We start from the raw sequence: 26,280 nt of genomic DNA on the forward strand, positions 1-26,280 counted from the left end.
ATTAAGCACCCTTGGGTTTAATCCCTGGTAACAAAATAACAAACCAGACACTAGTAGAGGATTGAGAGTGATAATGGAAGCCACTGGCGTGAAGTAGATTGTCTGGGGACACATGTTTGAGAGAAAAAATGGTGGAGATGCTGATCTGGCAAACAGAAGTCCAGAGGAAGGAAGTTCAGGAGTATGGGTCGGTGGAAGCTGCTGTAAAGAAACAGAAAGGGAGAGAATGAACAAAGTAGGGCTGCTGTCTCGGGAAAGATCTCCAGAAAGGAGACGTGGGCCAATGGGCCTCAGAGGGGACTGTAGCATGAAATGAGACCACAGCGCTACTACCTGCTGGTGTTGGTAAGCAGTTAGCCTCCTCTCCACGTACTGAAAGGGATCCTGAGAACATACTTGATATATATTAGTTATCATGAAACAGGTGCTAATATAATGGTTTTATATTACTCTTAGGATTAAAACAAAAAATCTTTACCCAAGGTCTACATGAGCTGGTCCATCCCTCCTTCCCTCTCACTGTGTACCCTGTAGCTGTACCCACTTCATGTTAGTCCCCTAAATGTCCCATATTCCATGCATAGTCACTTCCACCCCCAAACTTTCCTACCACTCAAATACCCCACTAGCTCAAACGCCCCTTCCTAAGGCAGCCCTGGTTTCCTCCACACCACTGTGATTGGTTTATCTTTGTTACATGTTCCTTTTCATTAGAACATCATCTTGTCATTACGTGGAGATGATTAATGATTTAGACGAATCATCGGGTTCAAGTCAAAACCAAGTCAGGTGAACGGGTTTGCCATAGGTCACATAGCTGTGTAAGGGTAACCTCAGAGGCTGTTTTATTCACTTTGTGTTGCCAGCTTCCAGCACAACTTTTATCGTTGTGTTGATGTAAGTATTGATGAACAGATGGAAGAACTAGTCAATCTAACTTCCAGATTCAGTGACCTCATTTACTTTTTCTTTAATTGTAGATGGACACAATGACTTTATGTGGTGCTAAGGATCGAACCCAGTGCCTCACACATGCTAGGCAAGCACTCTACTGCTGAGCCACAGCCCCAGGCCCTCATTTTCCTTTCTCTACTGCTGTAGCTCATAGAATTGAGTACCTACTGAAAGTACCATTTTTATGATGTTGGCATATGAATTTTACTCAGATGTTTAAAAAATCATGTATGAACTGTCTGTTTCTCTGACAGTTCACCAATTCCCTCCCCCTTGATTATGCAGGCTTCCCCCACCCCTTGTGCTGGGGATCAAACTTGGGCCTAACGCATGCTAGGCAAGCATTCCACCACTGAGTTACACCCCCAGTTCTTTCCCTTCCCTTCTGAAGAAATAATATTTATGACTTTGAAATGAATGCATGAAGAGAGGAGGAAGATGATCCATTTCAAAGATGCTGTGAATAGGAAGAAAATTGTCACCTTTTGGTAGCTAAAACTTGGAGACGTCTGGCTTCTCTCACTTAGCGTAATGTTCTCAAACGTACTTACATTGTATCATGTGAGAGGAGGTCATTCCTTTATATTGAATCGTCGTCCACCCTATGGGTGATAACTACATTTCTCCACCGATCTGGTGGTGGCCATTCCAGGCATCTCAGCCTGGTAGTTCTCATGCACAACACTGCTGTGAACATTGGTATATGGGGCTTTGTGTGAACATATTTTCATTTCTCACAACTATGTGTTGACTATTTGGGGAAAAATTGAACCAAAGTATGAGAGATCTGGTTTTTGTTTTCCTTGTGGTTGTTTCTAGTTCCCATTAGTGGCCGACTTGTTTCGTGATGACAAGGACCCTATTCCTGCCACCAGCACATCAGGGAAGGGATCGTCTTCGAAGATCAACATTCGCTCTGCCAGACCCCCCATGAAGGCCTCCAACAAGGAACACAAGAAATCTGTGGGCCACCAGGTCAGCTCCAGGCCTGTGACCAGAAGCTGAGCTCCATGGTGCATGGGGCAGGGTTGGCATCTCTGTAGATTAAGGGCAGCTGCAAGGTCAGGGAGGCCATAGTGACCTTAGCATTGGCAGCCCTGGTCACTAAGCTTGAGCTTTGTATCTTTTGAAGAGGAATCTGCAAAACCTGCACCAGAGAGGACTAGCAGAGGAGCCAGGAAGGGGGATGAGGACAGCCCGTGAGTGCATTACCCCTGAGGCAGTGAAGGGCTGCAGTAACTAGTGGGGAGGTGAGAAAGTGGACTCTGCAGAGTGGAGAGGAGAGTTAAATAAGTCCAGGGATCAGAGGCAAGGACAGCTTCTCCTGCTCCAGGTCACTGTGGGTATTGTGTCTGGTGTCTCCAGAGAAGCCCCTGGCAACTGCCACCTGCTTTTATTCCTGTGGGTTTGTCAATTCAGGTCATTTTACAGTCACTTCCAGGATGCTCTGGAATGGAGGCTGCAGTGCCCCATGTTCAGCACCAGTACCCAGCAGTGAAATGGCTCATTTCCCTTAGTGTTCACCTGCCTTTTTTTCTCACTTGGTCACTGCACAGTAGGAGTGTCACTGGACTCGCCCAGGTCTCCAAATTTTTTCCCCTGTTCTCTGGGGTTGATAATAGTAACAATGACCACCACCCTCAGTATGAGTGTTTCTTTATTTTCAACACTTTTTTGGATGTATGATAAACAACTTGGCTCTGGCTTTTGCCTCTGCAGTTCCGCACTTCCCTGCATCTGCTCATGGAGACCCTGAATGCCACCACCCCGCATTATGTTCGCTGCATCAAGCCCAACGACGAGAAGCTCCCCTTCCAGTAAGTGCCTACTGGGCTTGGTCAGCCCCTTTCACTCCGCCTTGGAGGCTCAGGTGCAACTGGGTGGGCTCAGCCTTGGGAGACCCTGCAGCCTCCAGCATGGTGAATGGTCAGGGTGAGAAGATATAGTTCCCCATCCCCTGGAGCTTGCCTTGGTGCTGAGGAATGCACACGCCTGAACCAAATAGAGGCCCATTTAGAAGTATATCAGTAAATGTGGAAGCCTCATCTCCCCTGGCAAATGTTAAATTCAGACAGGATGGCAGAAACGGGCAGGAAATGCTTTTCTGGCATTGAAGAAACGGCCATCAAATGGCAGGTAGAGATAGACATGCAGGTGGTCCTGCTTCTCACCTCACTCCGCTGCTGTCCTTCCAAGTATCCACCCTTGCTCTTGTTCCCCCCACTCCTCTGCCCACACCTGGAGACTGATTCTTGAAGTTCTATCCATACTTCCAGGTACTTGGTGAGGTCAGTCATGTAACGGCGATTCTCAATTTTCTTTGTCCATCTTTGATTCTGCCAAATTCCAGATCAGAGCTTCATGGGCCAGATCACATTCAGGATGGCCAAGGACCAGGCTCTTTATCCTTTCTTTGGTCTCTGGTCTAGAAAATGGCATAATCATCCTGATGCCTCATCCACCTACACCTGATCGCCCACACTGGAAGCTGTGAACCTCTGGTCAGGTGCTGTCCAGTAGAGCTTCCTGTGAGGATGGGTGTGTTCTACAATCGGCAGCCAGTGGTCACATGTGGCTGTCGGTGCTTGAAACCTGGCCAGTATGGTTGAAGAACGGAATTCATTTTGTTTGATTTGCTTCACATAACACAGGGGGCTAGTGGCTACCATTATTGGACAGTGTAACCCTTGATTCTTCCTTTTCCTTTACTACAGTGTCTGGTCATTGTCCAAGTCCCATGGAGTATACATGAAAACCTAACACATTGGTCTCTTTTCTCTCTTGTTCCAGATTCTCTTCATTTTTTCCTTTAAATTTTTAACACATATCAATTGCACATAATAATGAGGTTCAGTGTGATATTTTAACTTGTGCATACAGCACAGGCTGATAATCCATTCTCCCTTTACCTACCCTATTCCCTAATTCCTGACCAGAAAGACGAGTACCTCATGTTTTCTCTCATGTGCAAGTTGAGAAATGGACCTTAGTTTACAACTGTGATCCCCAGAGCCCCATTGCTCTTGCCTGGAATGCTGCCCCAGGCCCTTGAAATGGCCTCTCTTCACCTCAGCGTTTCTTCTTCCCTTACTTCGAGCCGTCACATGTGCCATTCCTTTTGGCCAGAGAAGGTATACTGTTAACTTTTTAAGAACCAATTCCTATTTGTTCCATGATTTCCTTTTTGGTCCTAGTGTAATTTCTTTTTGTAACTCAGAATATCCAAACTGCGTTCTATTCTCATTGCTTAGTGAAGCTGGACTTTGCACTCTATGGGCCTATTAGTGGAAGAGAGCCAGAGGCTGTGTCACTCGGCCTTCTTTGAAGCATCTGATTGCTCCATCTTCTCTCTGGCTCTAAAGTTCTGAGATGTGCTTAGGAATCCCCCCGCATGGCATCCGCTTACTGGCAGGCTCCAGAAGAGGCTGATGAAAGAGCAGCGTGTGTGGAAGACTCTCGGGTGTAAATTGCAGAGCATCCTGCAGGACCTAGGAGAGTAGAGATGGGCTCCATACCCGTCCTACCCCAGCCAGCTGTGACCTTGGGCAGTTCATTCACCGGATCCTGGAACCAGCCAGGAGCTCTGCAGGGCTTTCCTCCCAAATGAGAGGAGAAGCCAGAGATTTTGAAAGCACTTTCTAGTTCTAATATACCATTTTTCTAAGACCCTCCTTTGCCTTTGGGACTAAAGGAAGAACGCTAAACCAAGCCAGAAATTCTGAATTCTAACCCTGGCTCATTACTGGTTCTTTGGCTAATCATAAACGACTCTTTTTGCTCGGATAATTGTATTTTTAAGATACCCTGATGAAAGAATCCAAGGAGATAATGATTGGGGATTATTTGGGGGTGGGGGAATGATTGTGTGATTAAGTACATTATTGACATTATTCTAGAAGGAAATGAGTTTCTCATCTTCACTGTTGACATTGGAATCAGATGATTCTTGGTCATGGGAGCCTGTCCTGGGCATGTAGGATGTTTAGAAGTTTCACTGGCCTCTGTGCACCAGATGCCAGGAGCATCCCTGCTGTGAGGACAACTGAGATTTTTTTAAATATTGCCAAGTGTTCTCTTGGGGGCATAGAACCACTGAGAGAACCCCATTGAGAACCACAGTCCCACACTGAATGCTTTGATCACACTCTTATTATATAAAAGTATTTTTCCCTGTGCTGCTTTTACTCAAGAAACTTCTATCTTATCTCAATTAGTAGTTGCTGGGCCTGGCCAGGCAGAATGACATTGATATGTCCCCCATGCTTAAGGAGTTGCCCATCACAATAATTGGCATTGCCACCAAAGTGGCTGTCAGCAGCTCTCAGAGTGCTACTGCGACAGGGACACGAGAACGGTGAAGTGTCCAGGGAGAAGGTAGCCCAGGACGAGTGTCAGTCTGGGGTCACTTGCTGAAAGACCTGTGTGACTTTCCTGCAGGCCCACCCATGGGTCTCGGGGTCTCGGGGTCTCAGGGCAGAGTTGTGAGCTTCAAGCCCAAATAAAAGGGAAAGGGGTACAGAATAGACCCCATGGGATTCTCGCCTGCACCCAGCAGCTGGTGCTCCTCTGTTCCCACACATGTACTGAGGGGCGGGGAGCGTAAACCTGGCTCTCAGCATTTTGACCAGGTGATTTTTTTCAGTCCCAGAGTTGCATGTTAATTATCCTCACCAGGGTCCTCCACAGTTTCATGGTAGAAGGGCTGGTTTTCCATTTCTGGTCACCTCGTGTTGACTGCAGGAGGCAGATGGACTTGTTTTCTTCTGAAGAGGTCAGGTTAGAGCTCAGAAGAAGGCTGGCTGGTTTCATATCTTTTCTGAGGCTGTGAACAGGGAAAGGGTTGGCAACATTGTCCTTATAGGTATCTTTTTCCTTTTTCACATCACATGGTTGTTACAACATGCACACGAGTTACAGGCAGATGTCCTCCTGCCTGTGAAAGAGGAAAATCGGTTGCAAAGAGATGGGGCCTCATGCAGTGACTCTAGTCCTTAGTGGCAGAACTGAGGCCATAGGACATTCTCTCCTATAGTCTCACTCTTTCCCCAGAGCACAGTGAGGACAGTGTCACCATTCAGAAGGCACAGCAGGCATGAGGAGGCAAGTGGCTTTGCAGAGTTCCTCACGAAGCTGAGTTCAAAATCCATGGGCTGAATGCCTTCACGGGTCCAGCTCTGTGTATGGTGTTGGGCTCCAAGGGAAGACTTGCCACCCCCTCCTCCATTCTGTTTCCTCTGCGATGCTTGGTGATATGACTCTACACCTAGCAAGTTGGTGCCTGACCATTAGACAGGACACAGTCCAGGACTGGGATGCCCAGTGGTCGCAAGGCATGCTGTGGGCGTGTAGCAAAGCAGGAAGGGCTGTGGCTGGGAAGAGAAGTAGTGGTTAAGGAAGGAGCTAGTTTTCAGGAAGCATCTTAGTTTCTGCTGCGGGAATGGGGGTAGGCCTGGTAGGAGTAGGAATGCCAGCTGGGCCCATAGAGCACATGGGTCTCAGGTGCCCCTGCGCGTACTATCTACTATACGTGTAGGGGGCTGTTTAGCCCTGTGGTTGTGCCAGGCAGAGGAAGATGCTGGTGGGCAGGAGAACATGGGTTTCTATATTTGGGTGTGGAACCCTGGAGAGGGTCCCCTGTAGGCCACAGAGCGTCTTTCCACAGCTCAAGCATGACAACCTTCTAACTCAGGACCCAGCTGCTCATCTTGGAGGTAAGAGGAGCAGAGCCTGTGGACAGCAGAGTCTGAAGGCCACATGTGGTCACTTGAGGGACCCAGCAGCCTTTATGTCTTGAGGTGCTCCTTACAAGACTGATCCCAGGACAGTGCTGCATCCCATGGAGGACTCGGGAAAACCAGACAGTGTGGCAGTGGGAAAGGGTAGGCATGTGGTGACTTGCTCAGTCATGCGTTTCCTCTGGCCCTATGAGAGCCTCATGCCTCAGAGTTTTGGTTCTAGTTTAAAAAATGAAATTAAATCATCTGAAGTGATCACGAAGCTCAGGATTGTAACAGCCCTCAATTGTGCCTTACACACTCCAAGTGTCAGGGTCACTGGGGCCAGCATTATTTGGGACTGGAGAGATCAGTGAGACGGGATGGAGGAGCTGTGTATTTGGAAGAGGTAGGACTTGGGCAGGTCATGGGGAAGAGTGAGGAAGTTGAAGTAGGTGCAGGCCAGAAGCAGGTGTGAGTGCTTCCTGAGACCCAGGGCCCTCAGGAACCACAGTGCACCTGCAGATGCGGTGGTAGCTTGCCGTTGTCAGTAGCTTGAAACCCACTGAGCTCTGGCAAGCCCAGGGCACCATTTGCCAAACGCTGTATTGATGGATTTCTGTGTGCCAGACCCACGGGGCACTCAGCACAAGAGGGGCATGGCTAAGGGATTAAGCAGATATGCAGAGTGATAGGAAGACATAGATGGAATCTTGTGGAGAGAGAGGACTCTGAGGGCAGCAACTCTGTCCTGCAGAGTTTCAGAATCTAGATGGGTCCAGCTTCTGGAAAAAGAATACCTCAGTCAGGGAGATTGACAGGTGACGACATGGCAAAGGGGTGCCCACTGAGACATTGCAGGTCCTGGAGCTGGTGTAGCCCCAACTCCCTTTGACTAAGGAAAGCAGGCTGCCTGGTGACATGGTCAAGGGTCCTGCCAAAGCCACTATGATCTCCCAGATCTGTGGCTGTGAGCCTGGTGGGTCCTTGCTCCTGCCCTTCTACTTTCAGAGAACAAAAGCCTGGTCCTGAGTTTCCATTGAGCTGCAAGAAGCCAGAAGGAAAAGGAACATTTGTTCCTCATTGCTACTCATGGAGTGGAGCAGTGTTCTTAGCAAATTACTAGTAGTGACTAAATCTAGATCAGCTTAATTCTTTCTTGGGGACTCCCTAATCATTCAGCCAACCTGACATTTTCCCCTTGGGTTTCTATGAATACTTTCGCCACATGTCCTACACTGCCCCTTAGGGCATTCCTCTGTGCCCTCTCTTCCTTCAAACACATGCCCTCATAAAACCCAGACAAGGTCTGACAGTATCTGTTCCCCCCCCCACACATTCAGCATGTGTGAGAGATGCTGGGTTTTCAGTGCTAGGCTTAGCATCGTAGGGCATGGCAGTGTTTGAAGATGGTACCCGTTTTCTATGGAGTTAGGAAGGTAAGGTCTTCATCTATGATTCTTAACTGAGCAGCTGTCATGACCCATCCTAGCCAACAGTGCGTGCCCTTCTGGCAGGCACTGCCCTAGTTGCTTTTGTGGGCCATTACGTTTAATCCTCATACTAACCCTGGAAAATGAGTACTGTTATCCATTTCATAGATGAGGCTGCTGAGGCCCAAAGAGGTGGTTTTATTCCCCAAATTACGCCTGCATCTGGTAAGTGGCCATATCATGAGTCCAACGCAGGTCTGCCAGGCCTGAAATTGACTTTTTTAACCCCTGGGCTAAGTAAGGATTACGGTGCCAAGGGTACATGGTGTGGACATTGATTTAAGATATTTGACCATGTGGATGAAAATAGGGCAAGCTCAGGAAGGGGGAATGGGCAGAATTCAGATAAGCAAAGAAGAGGCGGGATTGAGCATTTGCAAGAGCCACCTTCACAGAACTGGAGATGGTGAGATGGCTCATCTGCCTGCCAGTTGGTGCCTTTCAGCCTGTGCTTCACCCTGACCTTGTGCATGGCCATCCATAACTCAGTAAAGCAGGCGCTCATGTTATGGAAAGGAGTGAACTTTTCTCTTCTGTTTATTTGCCTACACAAACACTCATTGCTTATCTTGTTGTTGGCAGCTTTGACCCAAAGAGAGCCGTGCAGCAGCTCAGAGCCTGTGGGGTGTTGGAGACGATTCGCATCAGTGCAGCTGGCTACCCATCCAGGTAACGTGCCTGCCAGCCATTTGCCCAAGGGAATGCTGTGTGTGTGCCCCCCGGGGTCTCAAATATACTGTTAGCTGGAGACAGATCCTAAAAAAGTGGAGGGCCCAAATTGGGATGCTGACAGCAATTAGAATTTCATTTGTCCCTGAAATAGCACAGGAATCAATATAGTAAGATATTTGGAGGCAGCTTTTCAAAATTCAAGTTGATGTTGGTCTAGGTGATGAGCTAGGTAGTATTTCAAAAGGGATCCCTCCTTTGATGCCCACCATAGCCCCTGTATCTTTTTCATTTTATTTGGTAAAATATACTTATCTTGACCATTTTTAAGTTGACAGTTTAGTGACATTAGCACATTGGCATTGTTGTGCAGACATCACCACCATCCGTCTCCAGAACTCCCTTCAGCTTGCAAAACTGAAACTCTATAGGCACTCAGTTACTCCTTGTTGTAGTTCATTTTTTTGTTACTGTAACACAATACTTCAGGAAAGCTAACCTTAGAAGGAAAAGGTTTCTAGTTTAAGAGGCTAAAAGGCCAAAATTAGGAAGGAAGGAGAGAGAACGTCACCAAATAGGAAACCAGAGAGAAACTGGGTTCTCCTGATCCCTTCTGAAAGCAGCATCTCCAACTGGCCTAAGGATCTTCTAGTAGGCCCCACCTGCTAAAGGTTACACCCCCTCCCTAAACCACCACCCCAGGGACCAGGCTTCTAATACATGATCCCTTGAGAGAGAGCCCACATCAAACCAGAGCACCTGTCGTTCCCTCCCTCCAGCCCTAGCAACCACCTTTCTGCTTTGTCTCTGAATTTGACAACTCGGGGTGCCTGATGCAGGTGGAGTTTTAAAGTATTTGTCCTCTTGGTGACTGGCGTATTTCATGTGGCTGCATGTCCATGTTGTGGTGTGTGACCAAATGTCATTCTTTCTTAAGGTTGAATAATATTCTCTGGTATGCATATGTCACATTCCACCTGTTTACTACTGTCAAGCCCTTTGACTTTTAATAGGGAATCAAATATGTGGTGGAAGTTGAATTTCTTCAAATTAAAAAAAAACAAAACCCTCATGGTTGCCCTGCAGTGTGGATAAGACACTGAACCAGTCTGGAGCCTGGGGAAGCCGTAATAAGTTGTGGCTTTCCCCTGGACCTGCCTGAAATGTGTGTGGAGGGGTGTGTGGCAACTCCTTGCTCTCGTGAGATACACTGTGCCACTGTCCTATAAGCCAAACATGTGCCATTAATTGGGGCTGGGCTGAGCAGTACAGCAGCACAGAGCTTGTGGAGCTGCCCACGAGGACCCTCTGACCTAGGAAGTCCCTTCTATGAGGAGGTAGAAGAAGCCAGAAGTGGGCATAAGGGATTAGGAAAGGCGTCCACTCCTGTCTGCTGTTTAAAACCCTGCAGGGTGGTCCTCTGGAGCAAGACTAAAGGCTGGGTTTTTTTGTTTTTAGCTACATATGTCCTTACTTAGGCAAAAGCAGGGGTTATCCTGGGGTCCCTCTCACTTTTTGACCCTGGGGTCTGAACCCAAGTAGCTAACCACCTGTTGCTAATGAGTGGGGAGGCTCTGGCTTCCTGGATGGAGGCTCGGCATTCCTTTTGAAAGGGGACTGAGAACCCAGTTGCCCTCTGGCTTCCCTTCCCACTGTGCCCTGCATAGGCCTTTTGATTGAGCAGCTGCAGCCCAGTGGTTCAGATCTGAGTTCAGGCCACTGTAGTCATCAGTTCCACTGCCTTCGGATGCCTGCTGTAAGCATAGGGTTCAGAACTGACTTATTCAGTTGAACTGGGAGAGGACCTTAGGTTACTGCCAAACGACCGGTTTCCAACCATGTCCCATGGGCAGCTGGCTCTACTCCTATTCCCAGCTCTTGTGTTTGCTGCGTTCCTGAGGTAGGTCTTGCCCACTAAAAGGGTTTCTTTAGTCCTCTGTCTTTATCCCGGTGTTTCTCATAATCATGTGTTGCAAACCCCTCATGAGTCAGGAAATAATTTTGATTAATTTTGACCAATACACTGTTTTTAATGAAATGACTTGGGTTGGAAATTGTTTTTAAAAAAAAGGTGGTTTGTGGCAGAGGGATGTTGTGGCATGGCCATGTCTGTGTTATAAGTGAGGTGTCTCATGCTCTAAGATGTGCTTTCATGATGGGGCTCAGAAAAGGAGCACCTTTGTCCCATGCTGTATTGTCATTGCAGAGCATCTGACTGCTCAAGTCGGTGAAGTGCTGCACTCTAAAAGAGGTTTGTCAGAGGAGTGGGTTGGGGTCCTGAGAGACCTTCCCCCTATGCCTAGCCCAGACCCAAGACCTGGCTTCCTATTCTTGCCAACTTGTGTGTAGGAGTTCAGGATGTGGAACTGCAGCCCAGGCAAAAGCTGAAACGGCATGGTAGCTGAACACTGTGCTTTGGAGTCAGCCTGGGGTTCAGGTGTTGGTTCCTACACGTCTTGCCTGGGTGACTTTGGGCAGGTTAATGTCTGAGCCTAGGTTTCCTTATCTTTAAGTATCTTCACCTCATTGGTTGTGAGGAATGAGATAATGTATCAAAGTCCTCAGCATAATGACAGTACTTCAGTATTTAATAAAGTACTTGTTATATCACTCAAGATATGAGCAAGAATCTGCCTCCCTTTGGACATAGGTATCTGGGTAGAAGACAACTTTACCAGAAATTTCTAGCTTTGTTTTTGTGAAATCCCGATGTGTATAGCCACCTCAAAAAGAGCATACTGAAATTCCTAGGACTCTACAACTCGAAAGGACGAGTTTAAAAGTTAAAGAGGCTGAGGGTTTAGCTCAGTGGTAGAGCATGTGCTCAGCATGTGCAAAGCCCTGGGTTTGGTCCCCAGCACCAAAGTCTGTAATTAGAACTAATAGATTCTGTTTCAAACTGGTGCAAGAAAGAGCCACACCCATGCTTTCAGTGAAGAGGCCTGAAGGCAAGCGGAGAACCCCAAGGTGTTGACCTTTGTATATAACTCTCACTGGTTTAATGGGGCTTGTAAAGGGGGAAGCATGGAAAAAACAAGAGAAGCCTACGACAGTGAGGTAGTCTGAGGCTGGTGGAATCTTGGAGTCGCCTGTTTCACCAAGAACTTTCTAACAGATTGTTTAATAACAAGACAAATGAATTGTAGAAGGTGTCCCTCTGAGGAGTCTCCTTGGACATCAAGGAGAGGCTACAGGCTCTGCCCAGGCAGAGGTCTGCACATCTGTGCCAGCTCTGATTCATCGGCTGAGCTTCCTCACACCCTCATTGTGTGAAATCAGAGTGACAGTGTGTGCCATCTGCACTCCTACTGGGTTTGCTGTCACAGTGCAGAACGGTCTGTTTATAGAGATGGGAGAGTGGGGAGGGGCTTTAATTCTGGGGTCTGGCGTGAGCTTTATGTAGAAAGCTTTATGTAGAATGAAAGGTTTTTGGCTCTGTGGGTCTTTCCCCTCAATCTTTCTCCTGCCCGTCTCGCACTATACGGACTCTCCAGCCCTGCGTTGGCCCCTGCCCACCAGGAGCCCACAGCTAGAAGTGACACAGACTTGAAGCAGAGACCACCACAGAACCAGTGTTAGATGTGGGAGAAACTGCACCTGGAGCTGGGCCTGGAAGAGCAGGGAGGGTGAGGATCGTGGGGAGGAGTGGGAGGACACTGCCAGCGCCAGCCAGGGAGCATCAGGGATGGACAGCAAGTTAGAGAAGGCTTTCCCTGGCCACCCAGTGCTCCGTTGCAACTGCTCCGTCCCCCATTCTTAGCCTGCTGGCACACCAGGTGTGCTTCTCCCCTAATTCAGACTGCTGCTTCTTGGCAGCTAAGAGCATGTGCCCTCCAAGTCCTTGGACCCATGAGGAAGGTGGCTTCTCCTACTGTGTGTTCCACCTGGCTGCATTCAGAGTTGCCAGCAGGGTCGAGATGCCCATACCTTGCTGGCCTCTTTCAAGATGGCAGAAACACGTCTTTTCCCGCTGTCCTAATTGTTTCAGACTTCTTTCTTCAGGTAATTACATCTGTACCTTTTGTTTCTGTAATTACAGGTGTTATGGGAAGTACAAGGAAGTACAGGTATATTTCTGGTATCACAGAAAAGGTTGCCTGCCGCGGTGATGTGAGTGGGTAGGCCCAGATCCAGGGTACACCCTCCCTCCGCAGCCTTACATTGGCTGCCTTAGCACATTTTGCTCAAGGGTCCAGGAAAGGGTTTCCTCCCTGAACTGCCATGGGAGATGTTCAGTGTTGGAAAGCAGCACCATGATTTTATGGCCCTTGGTTAGTCCTGAGGTGGAGTTGGACCTTCCCTGCTATCTGGTCTAGATCCTCCCCTTATCCTCTTGCCACTCCCAGAATGGTAATTATTTGGAAGATGAGAGGTGATGGGGATTGGAGCTGAGGGGGAAAAAACTCCCACACTGGAATCTTCAGACTCAGACTCTTTGCTTAACCTTCTGCTCTTGCCAGCCGTGGTTACTGTTTGGGTGACTTCACTGATGACGAAGAAGTAAACAGTGCTGCTGCCTAACTGCTTGATCTAGGAGACTGGTATTTCAGCTTTATTTGGGATAAATCAAGTAAAGTTTTATGAATGCCTCATGCCCTGCAAGGTCTCAGCTGTGGAAGAAAATCAACCAGTGTAATTGAGCATAGAGAGAAATTCATTTGGAAGATCTTCAAGGGACCCGAAAGATGTGAGTGGAACCTAGGCTATTGGGAGTTGTCTACAAAAAGAATCGACCTCTCCACTGCTAAAAACCCCACACAGCAAAGAGACTTCACTTGGGCTAACTTGTCGAGTAACTCGTAGCTTTGCAGAGCTGTTTCCCAGGGCTACTTGAATGGGCTTCTTTGATTAGGGGAATTACAGTTTATGCCATCTTCCTGCATTTCTCTTGTGCACAGGCCCAAAGGGAGGAAAATGGCAAGGGGGAAGGCAGTGCGTATGGAGTCCAAGATCACAGAGATAGTCTTCGCAGGGCCGTTGCCCCTGTCCAAGCTTTCCAGGCACAGTGCCTGCATCCCACCTAAATGTCCATCAATGATGAAAGGATAAAATGCCTGCATCCCTGGGAGAATTCTTACCCTTGCTCCTAAATTAAAACACATCCAAAGTGCCTGAGTCCCACCAGGCCAGAGGGGATGACTGTAGCATTGCCAGCCGGCAGCAGCTGTCTGTGGCAGCCTGTTCCCTCAGACTTCAGGCCACCTGTCTATTTTTATCCTCCCTAAGAAATAAGGCTCTCTGGGTGTCTGGCTTAAAATGAAAACGTGTCATTCAATTTGAAATGCTGCTCAGTGGCTGAGAAAGATGTTCATTGTAATGTGCATAAGGCACCATGATGACTGCCCTGTCCTGGAGAGAACTCCACCCTCTCGGCGCCCTGCCCCTCCAGCCTGAACAGACGCCTGTCTACCTTTTCTGGGGCTCACACAGGTCTGTGACCGGAACCACTGTGAGGCAAAGACTGTTGAACCAAAATAAGTGAGGGGGGAGGGGGACTCTTGGTATAAAAACACAACAAAACACAACTGCATAAGCCTGTTCTTCTCTTCAGCTCGTCATCATGAAAACAGTGGTGCTTTCTTTCAATTTCTCAAACTTGTGTTTCCCTCTCCGCAGCAAAGCTACAGAGCTGGGTCCACACTCTGGGAAGTCTAGGACTCTTGTCAGCTCCAAACTGACATGAACTGGGTTGGCTGCAACATTAAGCTAAGAAAACAGCGAGAAAGCACAGGACACAGAAGTAATTTTCATATCGAGGGTAGAACGGCTCGTGAGACCTTAAGGGTCAGCTTCCTTGCTGCAAGGCAAGAGACCGTGCACCCAGAATCTCTTTATAGGGGACACACAAAGGAATTTGGATAATTTTCTTCACCCAAAAAGGCAGGGGATAAGGTTTCAAGGGGGGGTCAGTCGTCCAGTCCCATTGGGTAACGCCCAAGTCCAGGGCTAGAGCAGACCTCTTTGTAGAGCGAGGTGGAGGCCACTTGCATTGCACAGCGTAAGGCGTGCGATGCCAGACCAGCACCCCCTTACTCAAGGCTGAGAAGGGATGCTCAGCTTATGGGCGGGTGGCCTCCCACACAGGACACTGGGGTTGGGGGAGAGGCAGGTGGCCTGTATTAATGGTGGCATAAGCTGGAGAGTGAGTATCCTGCAACCTTTGCCCTGGGAACCCTTTGGGAGGGTTAGTGCTGAAGTAATGAAAAATCTCATGATTATGTGTTCCTTGATGAAAGCCACTCACAAACCTCATCGTTTTCATTCCATGGACTTTCTGTTGGGGCATAATTCATATGTGATAAAATTCACTCCTTAAAGTGATTCAGTGATTTTCATCGTGGGCAGCAGTGTACAACCATCAGCATTGCCTCGTGTTTTCATTACCCTGAAAAGAAACCCGGTTAGCAGTGGCTGCTCCTCTCCCCCTCCTCCCGGATCCTGGCAAGCATGAACCTTTCCATTGCTGTAGATTGGCCTTTTCTTACATTTCATATAAATGCAGTCATATGATATGTGGCTTTGGGTCTGGCTCCTGTCAATTGGGACTTTCCAAGGTGTGTCCGTGTGGTAGCAGGCATCAGTACTACTTTCCTTGGTTTTTACAGTGTACCGTTTCATTGTAGGAACAGACCACATTTATCCTTTCATTGTTGATGGATATTTAGGTTGTTTCCACTTTTTGGAGAGTATGAACAATACTGCTATAAATAATGTGTATGTGTTCAGGCATATTTTTTCCTTTTCCTTGGGTATATGCCTGGGAGTGGAAGTGCTGGGTCATATGGTAACTTTGCTCATACTTTTAAGGAACTGTCATGTTGTTTTTCACAGCAGGTGTGCCATTTTACATTGTCACCAACCGAGTGCGAGTGTTCCCATTTCTATACATTTTTACTAACACTCGCTGGCTATCTTTTGACTATAGACATTCTAGCAGATGTGTAATGATAGTTAACGTTAAGTATCTTTTCGTATGCTTACTGGTCATATAATGTCTTTGGAGAAATGTATTTCAAATCCTTTGCCCATTTTTCATATTGGATTATTTGCCCATTGTTGAATTGTAAATTATTTCTATATTCTGGATATGAACTACATTATCAGACGTAGGACTTCCAAATTTCTTCTCCCATTCTGTGAACTATTTTTTACTTCTGCAGAGTACAGAAGGAAAGGAACACATGCCATGTCGGCATGACCTAAGATGAATGACAGCATGAGGAGTATCCGGGAGTACAGGTTGACCTCCCTAATCCCCACCTGGAGCCCTGGTGGAGCTCTTCACTGTTTTCTAAGGGGCCCTTGGGATCACCCCCAATGACATCTTTAGGGATTCTTGTTGCCTGATGTCATAAGTTTTTGTGACTTAAAGCCCCATACCAAGGAGCAACACTTGGGGCTTATTTAATCCAGCCACTACCCACACAAGGAAACCTGCCCAAGAGGGAAATACAAAGTTGTACAGCTATGGCTGTTACACCCTGTCTGTTCACCCTGGTCCACTGGGGCCCTCTCAGCCAGGCACAGTCCTCTGCAAAATGTTCCCACGGGTTGATCCAGTGTGAGGCTCCAGAGGGGAGCTCGGCCAACTGGAACATCACCCCAAGCTGCTGCTCACTGTGCCAGGCAAAGCAGCTCTGCCCTCACTGAAGCCTGAGGAGCTCGTGGTAGGAGGCAATCTTCCAGATTGGGTCTGACCAATGCTTGTCTAACCTGGAAGCTGTCATAGGCCCTGAGCTTTTCCCACACACCCACCTGCGACTCTCTGATGAGGCCAGGAGGGCACTGTTCCCCAGCAGGCCAGAGCATACCAGGTGAAGAAGGAGGCTTTTATTCAAGAGAATACTGAAGCTGAGGATGCTCAGCCAGGCCGCCTAGCGGAAGAGCTGGAATCCAGGGCAGGCGAGGCTCGGGAGAATTCCATCCCTTTGGCTGCTGAGACTCATTGAGCACAGCTGGGACCTTGTCCTAGGCATGGGAGGGGGCTCTTCTCCTGCCACTCTGTGGAAAGGAATGTAGGAGCAGCCAGGCACGGGAGTGGAGTAAAGGAGAACTCCCAGCCATTGAGTGACAGAGCTCCTGTGGGGGGGAGAGGACACGTCCCCCTGATGAGGGCAAAGACAGCAAGAAGGATCCCCACTGTGGAAGCAGATGGCAGTCGGGGCTATTCTCTAGAAGTCTTCCAGGACTAGAAGAATGTCCCATGGCAAACATTTTATAAATATTTGAGAGATTTTTTTTTTAACATCTCATGAACAGGGGTGGAGTAATGATGATGGTCCAAAGAAGCTATATGTCCTGTGGATACTGAAGAATTGCCACCTCAAAGCCAAGAGTGTCCCCCTCAGTCAACACTGGTAGAGAGAAAAGGTTCAGATGGTCAAGAGACTGACCATTTGGTCAGTAAGAAAACTTTTTAAATGAATAAGCGACTAGGTATAAAGATTCCATGCAGGTGGGTGCTGGGGAGTCTGAGACCCTGGCCTAAGGAGGCTAGAGTCTAGCAGAGGAGCCACCTATGTGTGAACAGGTCTGTGTAACGGAAGGCAGAAAGCCCTAGGACCCATAGTAGCTCAGGAAGAGCTCGTGTGCTGTGATTTCATCTGTGCAGGCCTGGGCTCTGAATGGCATCGCCCCATTTTCATACCATTACAGTGAAACTCTACCCAGAGGTCCCCACCTAATCAGAAAGTCCCATTGAGTTCTATTTTTGAAGAATCAGAATCTTTTTAGCTTTGCTTTAAAGGTTTTCCTGTGAGGTGAGGGTTCTCTCTCTGAGAGCACGTATTTGATTCTGCACGTATTTGATTCTGGGTCCTGTGAAGAATGACACTTTTACAAGCCTTAGGCCCCGATACAGTGGAGGCGTGCCCCTTCGGATGCCTCCAGAGGGAGCGTCCACCCAAAACAATACTCACTGGACAGTTGGGCGCGCTCTCATCAGCTTTACCCACACACCTTGTCCTTGGTGTGGGTTTTTCTCAAGAACATGTTTGCAAGAAGAGGAGAGGGATCACACAGGAAGCATGAGCAGTTGAGATCTTTGGAAGCTTTGCAGCTTTCCATCACTCCATGTGACGAACTCATTGGCTGATAGTGAGATGTTTTTGTCTTGCAGGTACCTTTGTCTTGCAGGTAAGGGAAGTAAGGTATCCCAGGCCAGGACTGCAATCATGCTGCTGGTCAAGGTCAGAGTCAGACTTCTATTCTTGAAGCTCATTCCAAACTGGCCCTGATGTCTTTGAAGTCACATCTCCCCACACTCATGATTTCCTTGAATTATGGATCTGTCAGCACTAAGACTTTCAAATTAGAAGCATTTAAGGGTTTTAGCCCAGCTAAAATGCTGCCTTAATTATTTCCCCAGCAAAACTGCAAGCTCATAGGGAGAAAAAAGTGAGTACACAAATAACCCTGATGCAGAATGTGGGAAGTGCCCTCTGAAAGTCATGAGAAAGTGCCCAGCAGCTGTGAAGGGAGAGCCCACATGGTGGCGCGAACCTGTAATCCCAGAAACTCTAGAGGCTGAGGCAGGAGAATGGCAAGTTCAAAGCCAACCTCAGCAACTTAGATCCTAAGCAACTTAGTGAGGCCCTGACTCAAAATAAAAAGGGTTGGTGATGTGGCTCCGTCATTAAAATCCCCGAGTTCAATCCCTAGTACAAAAATTAAAAGTGGTAAGCCCCTGACCAGTGAAGACGGCACGAGCGAGCCGAATGTTGACTGGTGGTCAGGGAGAACTAGATTTGTGAAGCCCTTTCTCTTGTGCATTTTTCTTTCTCACCCAAGTCCATCCTTCCTTATGTGCAAGTATCGGAGAATGGTGTACATTTAAAACTGGGAGGGAGTCTGGGGAAGAGATTAGGGAAAACTCGGTAGCATTTGCATGGATAAAAGACAAAATAACACATATGTTGGCAACTTGTCAACGTTGGCTTTCTGGTTCACGGGCCTCTGGAGTGAATCATCCTAGAATCAGGACTTGGGAGTTTTCTTGACACTTATCATGCATGATTGAAATAATTGAAGCAGCATTTATCTGGTTAATAATCTTCAATGTGTCCAATAATAAAAGTGCCTGTTGGAGATGGCCAGTGACTCGGTGGGTTTGCCTCAGTCCCTCCACAAAACTGGAAGGTGAGGGAGTTTCTGCTCAGTGAATGGAGGAGCGTTTTCCTGGCCATAAGACAGAGGCCAGGAGCTCTAAGTACCCTCTGCCCTCCCTTCTGAAGGTAGTCTGCACAGACAGTGAGCAGGCCTTGGAAAGACCCAGGAGCTCTAAGCAGAATGCTTCCCTCATTCCCAGTGTGCTACATTTGTGACAGAAGCAGTTGAAAGCTAAGGGGCATAGAGACAAAGTAGGATTGCCAAGGTTGGCCCAGGGCAATGGGCTTTCCTTTTGGGGTTGAGAAAATGTTCTGGAATTCAGTACTGGGGATGGTTGCACAACTCTGCAAATGTATTAAAAACTACTGAATTGTACACTTTAAAAGGCCAAATTTTATGGTAAGTGCTAGCTCACAAAAGCTTTCATTAAAAGAAGCAATCTCTAACCAACCATGCTACATAGAAGAAAAAAGATTAGAAAGATAAGGGAAAATGTTATTTTCAACTTGCCCCTTCTCAGAGACCCACGGCTATGTTAGCAATCTTCCACCAAACCAAGGAAGGTAACCATGACGGAGGAAGGTGGAGGGGAAAGAGCAGGGAGCTCAGCCTCCATTTTCCTTTGAGGCCCAGGCTGTCATGAGATCCTGGAGCTGAAGCTGAAGAGTTCTCTGGGATTCCTCTCCCAGAGCACGGTGTGGCCTCATTATCTCCCAGGGGTCCTGACACTAAGCAGCACATTTCTCTAGAGAATCTCCAAAGGACCCCCTTTAAAGGCCAAGAACCCCAGGGAAAAGGATACAACCTGCTGATACTCTAGTGACATCTTAGTGTTAATGAACCAACCTGAGCTGTGCTGGTCCCCCAGCAAGGCCCCAGTGATGGAACCGCACAACACCTGTTGACTCCCAGAGGAGGTGCACACAGCAAGGGCCCCTGGAGACGGGGCATGTCAGTCCTCTTGATGCCTCTGAAGATGAGAGCCAGGGCTGGCTGCACCTCCAGGGGACAAGGATGTAGCAAAGGTTGGGGGTGCACTGTATTGACTTTTGGAGGGACATAGACAAACTGTCCTTCCAGGCAAGAGTGGGCTGACTCAGTGTGCAGTTACAAGCTTGCAAGCATCTCTGAAAACGGTATGGAATTGAGCTGGGGGCACGCTGCAATCCCTGGCTGTTCTCATGAGCAAGTCGGCCCTGCTAAGGGAATAGTGAGGGCTGCATTCATTAATATAGAAATCGGAAGCAGAAGGATAAACTTAAGGCCCTCTTAAAGACACTCTGCTAGAACATAAGACACTGCTTCCTGGCATAAATGTGGATTATAGGTCTCTCCAGTTGTGTGATGTGCTGGGTGCTATCTTTATAGGGCACTATAGTAAGGAGAAAAAGAATTGTGAGCAAAATCAACTTTGGGGAGAAAAGTGTCTCCTCCTAAACTTGATCAAATATGAATAAATAATTTATCCCTAGGGATTAGGACATGGGTGCTTGTTATTTGCTAGTGTATACTTTTCTGTATTAAATGTTTATAATGAACAGCGTCCATTCTGTAAGAAGAAAGCCAATGTTCTGAAAGCAAAGCTGTGACCATGTGCCTCTGACAGCAGTTGCAGGGGAGGGAATTACAGGTGCTTTGGTGGAGACCCTGCTTGTACTTAATCAGACGCATTCTTAACTCCTAGTGCTCCAGCCCCAACTCCAAGAATCACGACACTGAAATCCTCAAAGGGCTGTAGGTGGACCAGACTCTCCTGGGACTGGTTTTTGCTCCCATGAGCATGATTTTGACCTCATGAAATGCCATCTGAGATCACACATGACCCCTATGTGGCCCAGAGGCAAGGACTTGTCACCTGACACACCTTTGCTCGCTCTCCAGGTGGACCTACCATGACTTCTTCAACCGGTACCGAGTGCTGGTGAAGAAGAGGGAGCTTGCCAACACAGACAAGAAGGCCATCTGCAGGTCTGTCCTGGAGAGCCTCGTCAAGGTGAGCTGGGCTCCAGAGAGTATGACCAGGAGACCCTGAGAATAGAGGGTGGGGGTTATCTGCTGCTTTTGCCTTCATCCTCCTCGAAACCCCTGTTGGAGGTGTTTAATGAATTTTCCTACCTGGAGGAAAAAACAGCCTCTTCACCCATAGAGAGGATCTGCTAGGCTTTTCACATCTTGGTACACAGGAAAATGGAGTTGTTGGTACAGCTCACTGGGGGCACAAGGAGACTCCCCCGGCTGCCCTCTCTGGCTCCTCCATAGCTGGGCTCATGTACACCTGGTGGGGTCTCGGATCTGGAGCCCAGGCACAGCCCAGGTCAGCAGAGGGAAAAAGCTGTTTTTATTTGTCAATGCATAGCCAGCCTCAGGTCGTCCTCAGTTACTTGTTTCAGATAAAGTAAAGGATTTTGTGTGTTTATAACCTGAAATCACACCCGACAGTTGAGACTGGAGAACTATGAAACAGAATTAATAGAGGAAAATTGTTAAACATTTCAATAGTTCAAGAAAATTCAGAAACACTAGAAGAGTGTGATAATGTTAAAGTGTTAAATCATGTCAAGAATCTTCCTTTTAAAAAGGTGATAAAATAATTACCTCAAAAATTTTAAAAAGGTCAAGTATTTTGCTAGAAAAATCTACTCACACGGGATGGCTTATCGTCATATAATTAGGAGTTAAGTTTGTGTTTTATTTCATAAATTTATTCATCTTAACGTCATTTTGGCTACTCAGGTTTGTAGCTTTGGACAGACAGTGCAGAATACCATTCTAAATGAATATGGTTTTAAGTAACATTTTAAAAAGATAGAGCCCAAATACCATTCACCTTTGCCACCCCCACCCTTTAAAAAAAAAAAATCAGAAGATGACAGTCTGGTTAATTGAGGGTTGTTTAGTCAAATTCTGGTTAGCTGAAGTTTTGGCTGCATTTCATTTGTCAGTGTCCATGTGAACGTCTCTTTTCTCATGGGTGAGATCAATCTGTTCAGGTAGGCTGACCTTGGTTAACATGGTAGGAGTCTTCCTCCTCATTGGTACCAGAACTGGCCTCTCGGTGTGCAGTCCAGGACTGCCAAGGATCCCTCTACCATGTGGCTGCCTTCTCTCCCTCTTTCCTGGATTTCTCCAAGGTTACTAGCAGAACCTCCTCTTCCTAAAGGGACACACACCTATACCATGCTCCCCTCCTGCTAATGGGACCAAGTGCCACTGCCTGGGGCCTGACTCCTTGATGCACTTTGACCACTGGGCCTTGCTGCGCACAGCTGCCTCTTCACAGATGAGGAGTAGCCTGCCCACTTCTTGGTGCTTCGCTTCATGGCTGACCCTGCTCTCCTGCTGTCCTGGACCCAGCTCTTGCCTATAGCCCTTCATGTCACTCTTGGGGCCCATGTCCTTGCTATCCCATGTTTCAGGTGCATGCAGCCTTCCCTTCAGGGAAACCATCTCTGCATTGACGCTCCCCACTACTTACAAGCACTTGGTATGATACAGGGAGCCCACCAAACATTTGTGGGAGGAACACACAAATGACTTGCCTGAAGGCAAATTAACGAGTACATGCTGTTTCCTCTGCCTGGAGTGCTTTTTCTCTGTTACCTGCCTGCCCAGAGTCTCCTCCCAAACTGAGCTCTAAGATACTTCCTGATCTGAGAAGCCCATTCCTGGCCTCCGGGGGGGAGTTAGCTACTCCATGTTCTATGGGCCAGCAGTGCTTGATGTCCCCCAGCAGGTGGGATCCCCTAAATGTCCTGTTGGTGAAGGCCACATCACCCCTTCCTATTTATTTCCAGAATAACAAATGAAGCATGCCTGCTATGTTTCCTGGGATTCAGTGACACCCCCCCCTTCTCTGATTCTGCTGAAACCAAGTAGCTGAGCTTGTCCCCGATTCTGACCCCTCTTGCTGAGCAGGACTCTCCCCACACAGGGTAGCAATCAAACCATGGCAACTGCTGCCTGGAAGCTTCCTGGCCCATCCAGCCCTGTGGCTCAGTATGAGCTACGGGCCCACTGGAGGTGTGGCCCCAAGCAGACATAGGTATGAGAACCAACCCAGGCCCCACCTCACCTGCAGCCAGGCCCATGGAAAAAACGACCAGTGATACTCCAGCTGGAGCTGTGTCTCAAGCTCAGGCATTCTAAGCTGGGTTCTTTCCTCCCAGCAAGGAACCCATTCCTGTCACCTGCATAGGGATTAGCCCATGAAGAACGATGGCCTAGCATTCCTTCAGAGCCATTTGCCAGTGTGAAGCACATTCTTGTGTGTCCTCTGCAGACTTTGGCTCGGTCCCTCATCTTGCCATGGGCTTCGTGCCAGTGAGCATGTGGGATGGCAGTGGATTTGCAGGGCTTCAGGTCTTCGTGGGCTAACTTTCTCAGTGTTCTTCTCCAGGCTTATCCATAGCCCTCTGGTCATCATTTCTCATCCACTGGGGTGAATGCAGGGAAAGGCAACTAATTTTAACTTAATAGATATAATTCAGATAGTCACTACATGTTCAAAAAATAGTTCTATTTGGTGATTATTTATACTGTAATTTGTGTACAACTGCATCCATTTAAAGATAATCTTTAAAACATTGACCAGATGAGGCTATTGCTTTGCTCAGAACCCCCAACACATGGCTCCCATCCCAACTTTGTACCAGACTTGCCAGGCCTTTCATGACTGGCTCCTCACATCCATCCACCTGCAGCGCCCATGCTTAGCCGTCCTGGCTCTCGTTCCTCAACATGCCTGGGTTGTTACCAGCACAGGGTGTGAGCATCTGACCTGCTCCTTTGAAGAGTTCCTCTTTGCTGCTTCTCCGTGGCTGCCCACTTGGGTCCATTCAGATCTTTGCTCAAAGAGCACCTCCCAAGGGGCCTGTCTCCTGCATCATTTTTAAACACCCCCCGTTTGACTTTCTCCCTGATCCTATCACTGTCTGAAAGCAGGGAGTGGCTTGTTGGCTTCTCTGTTGCCCTTGCCCCGATGTCTGTTCCTCCAGGCAGTCATCTTTACAGCCCATCCCGGGTGACTCACCCAGCGCCTGTTATGTAGTGGGGACACACTGTTGAATGAGTGCCGAGTGTGGAGGGCCACTTGAGATCTGGTGGGAAGAACTGGGTGGCACGGGGCAGGCTGCCACGCTGATCACTGATGACCAGCCAGGTCTTCTCCCTTCCCCATGAAGGATCCTGACAAGTTCCAGTTTGGCCGCACCAAGATCTTCTTTCGGGCAGGCCAAGTGGCCTACCTGGAGAAATTGCGGGCCGACAAGTTCCGAGCAGCCACCATCATGATCCAGAAAACCGTCCGGGGCTGGCTGCAGAAGGTGAAGTACCGCAGGTTGAAGAGGGCCACCTTAACCTTGCAGAAGTACTGCCGAGGATACCTGGCCCGCAGGTAAGCAAGCCCAGGTGTATCTGGGGCAGGGAAGAGGGCAACTGCCTCTCAGCTAGGTGACCTTTTGTCCATAATTAAAGCAGGTTCTGTGGAGCCCTGTCTGTTCCTGGGCTCTCTCCCAGTGGGTGAGCATCCCTCAAATGCCTTCTCGCCTCAGGAAGTTGGTCTAGTTCCCAAGTCAGGTGCCCCCCGACTGCCCCCATCCCACCAACACTAACCTAGAACCTAGTTTTTGTACAAATCAATCACTTCCTCTTTACCTAAACCCCACAGTAAAAAACAAAAAATAAGAAAGAAAAATTTACACCTAGAATCTACCCCTTCCATCACAGTACACTTACACGTCACCTCACTCTGTGTACCAGGAACTTTTGGAATCCTTGGAGTTTGTAATTAGTCTGGGAAGGTCCTGGGAGGACATTCCATGGGTTGCTGCACTGATCCAGTACAGACAGGGTATGACTTGTCCAACCACAGTGGCTCTTTGCCAAGATGCCAGTTGGGCTCCCCTGCCCAACATTTATGCCAGTCTGATACCACACAGAGGAAACTGCTTTCACTGTTCCCTTCTTCCGTCCACTGGGGCAGGCATGGCCTCCTGTAAGCTATATCTTAGGCCCCTCCACAGACTCTCATGGGATACCCCGGGCCTTCACAGGTGGATCCACTGCCAGCACTTTCTCTAAGAATTTTCTGTGGAGAAGTGACAGTAATTACCACAAAATCTGGTGTTCGAGAGTCAAAGTTTCAAGTGGCTGCTCGGCCATCTCTGCTAGAGAGCACGTGTGCAGGAGTGTAACAGACCTGACCTGAATTCTCCCTGCAGAAAGCCTGTAATCCAGGGGCACATATCTGAGGAAAGCACGCACAGGGAGCTGGACTAGGGAATTGTGCATTTCACCAAGTATGAGCATCTGGCCTGGATGGTTCTTCTGAGGTTGTGTTAAATGATTTCTAGGGGCCTTTCTAGCATGGAACATTGTGGACCTTGGGCTGAACACTTGCTGTGAGCCTGGAGCAGAATAAGACTCTTAAGGATGGGAAGCATCAACCTGGCTATTTTATTTGGGAAATGAGACGGGGAATGCAGTGATGAAAGAAAGGAGAGATACTCGTGGGCTTCCAGGGGAAAGGGCCTGGGGAGATGAGAAAATGGGGAGGAGAGGTGGGGGCCTGAGGAGATTCAGTCATTCAGCAGATACTTGCCTACTGCCTGCTTTGTGGGCCCTGAACTAGATCTAGGGGTGCAGAATGAGTTGAGACGTAGACCTGGGCATCCCCAAGCCTGGAGAGGCACAGGCAGCAATGTAAATGCATGGAGGATGGGGGGCACCGAGGGTGTGTGGCAGGGGACTGCCCAGGAGCTGAGAGTAGTCGGGTAAGGATCACAGGGGGGTCAAACTCAGACCAAGGCCAATGATGGTGGGAAGTCTTTGGGGAACCCCTAGAAGAAAGGGAACCCTACAGTTCTGAGCCTATGGATTAAGTGCCTGAGGCATTGCTGTGTTTGGGAAGGACGGTGAAAGCTGTCCCAGTAGGACCATGGTGAGGAGGAGCTTGCTTTGCAGACACCTCAGGGGCCTCGGTGCCAGCTGCCCAGAGCGCTCTCCCTGATGCTACTCGCCCTCTCCCGCCGACAGGCTGGCTGAGCACCTGCGAAGGACTCGGGCAGCAGTGGTGCTCCAGAAGCAGTACCGCATGCGGAGGACCCGCCTGGCTTACCAGAGAGTGCGCAGGGCTGCCATCGTCATCCAGGCCTTTGCTCGGGCCATGTTCGTGCGCAGAATCTACCGCCAGGTAAGTGGCCACCCTGGGGGACTTGCCGGCTGGAGTCCCGCCTATAGCAGCAGTGTCACCCACAGGAACATTTGTTGGCTCTACTGACTTTTTTCTGAATCTCTGACTTCACATGTCTGCTCTTACCAAGTCCTTCCTGAAGTCCTGCAAAGAG

At 48.4% G+C, this 26,280-nt stretch overlaps 1 protein-coding gene across 7 annotated transcripts in view; it reads left to right on the forward strand.

Annotated features, from left to right (window-relative positions):
• Myo5b (myosin VB) overlaps positions 1–26,280 on the forward strand; it is a 301,342-nt gene that overhangs the window by 209,822 nt on the left and 65,240 nt on the right. For all 7 annotated transcript variants that reach the window (XM_078030049.1, XM_078030050.1, XM_078030051.1 and 4 more), the window contains 6 exons: positions 1,774–1,929; positions 2,674–2,771; positions 8,744–8,830; positions 20,819–20,930; positions 24,118–24,329; positions 25,970–26,126. In XM_078030049.1, coding sequence (XP_077886175.1) covers positions 1,774–1,929; positions 2,674–2,771; positions 8,744–8,830; positions 20,819–20,930; positions 24,118–24,329; positions 25,970–26,126 — 822 coding nt within the window. The remainder of the gene's footprint in view (positions 1–1,773; positions 1,930–2,673; positions 2,772–8,743; positions 8,831–20,818; positions 20,931–24,117; positions 24,330–25,969; positions 26,127–26,280) is intronic.

This window comes from Ictidomys tridecemlineatus, chromosome 13, assembly GCF_052094955.1.
Source record: "Ictidomys tridecemlineatus isolate mIctTri1 chromosome 13, mIctTri1.hap1, whole genome shotgun sequence".
NCBI lineage: Eukaryota > Metazoa > Chordata > Mammalia > Rodentia > Sciuridae > Ictidomys > Ictidomys tridecemlineatus.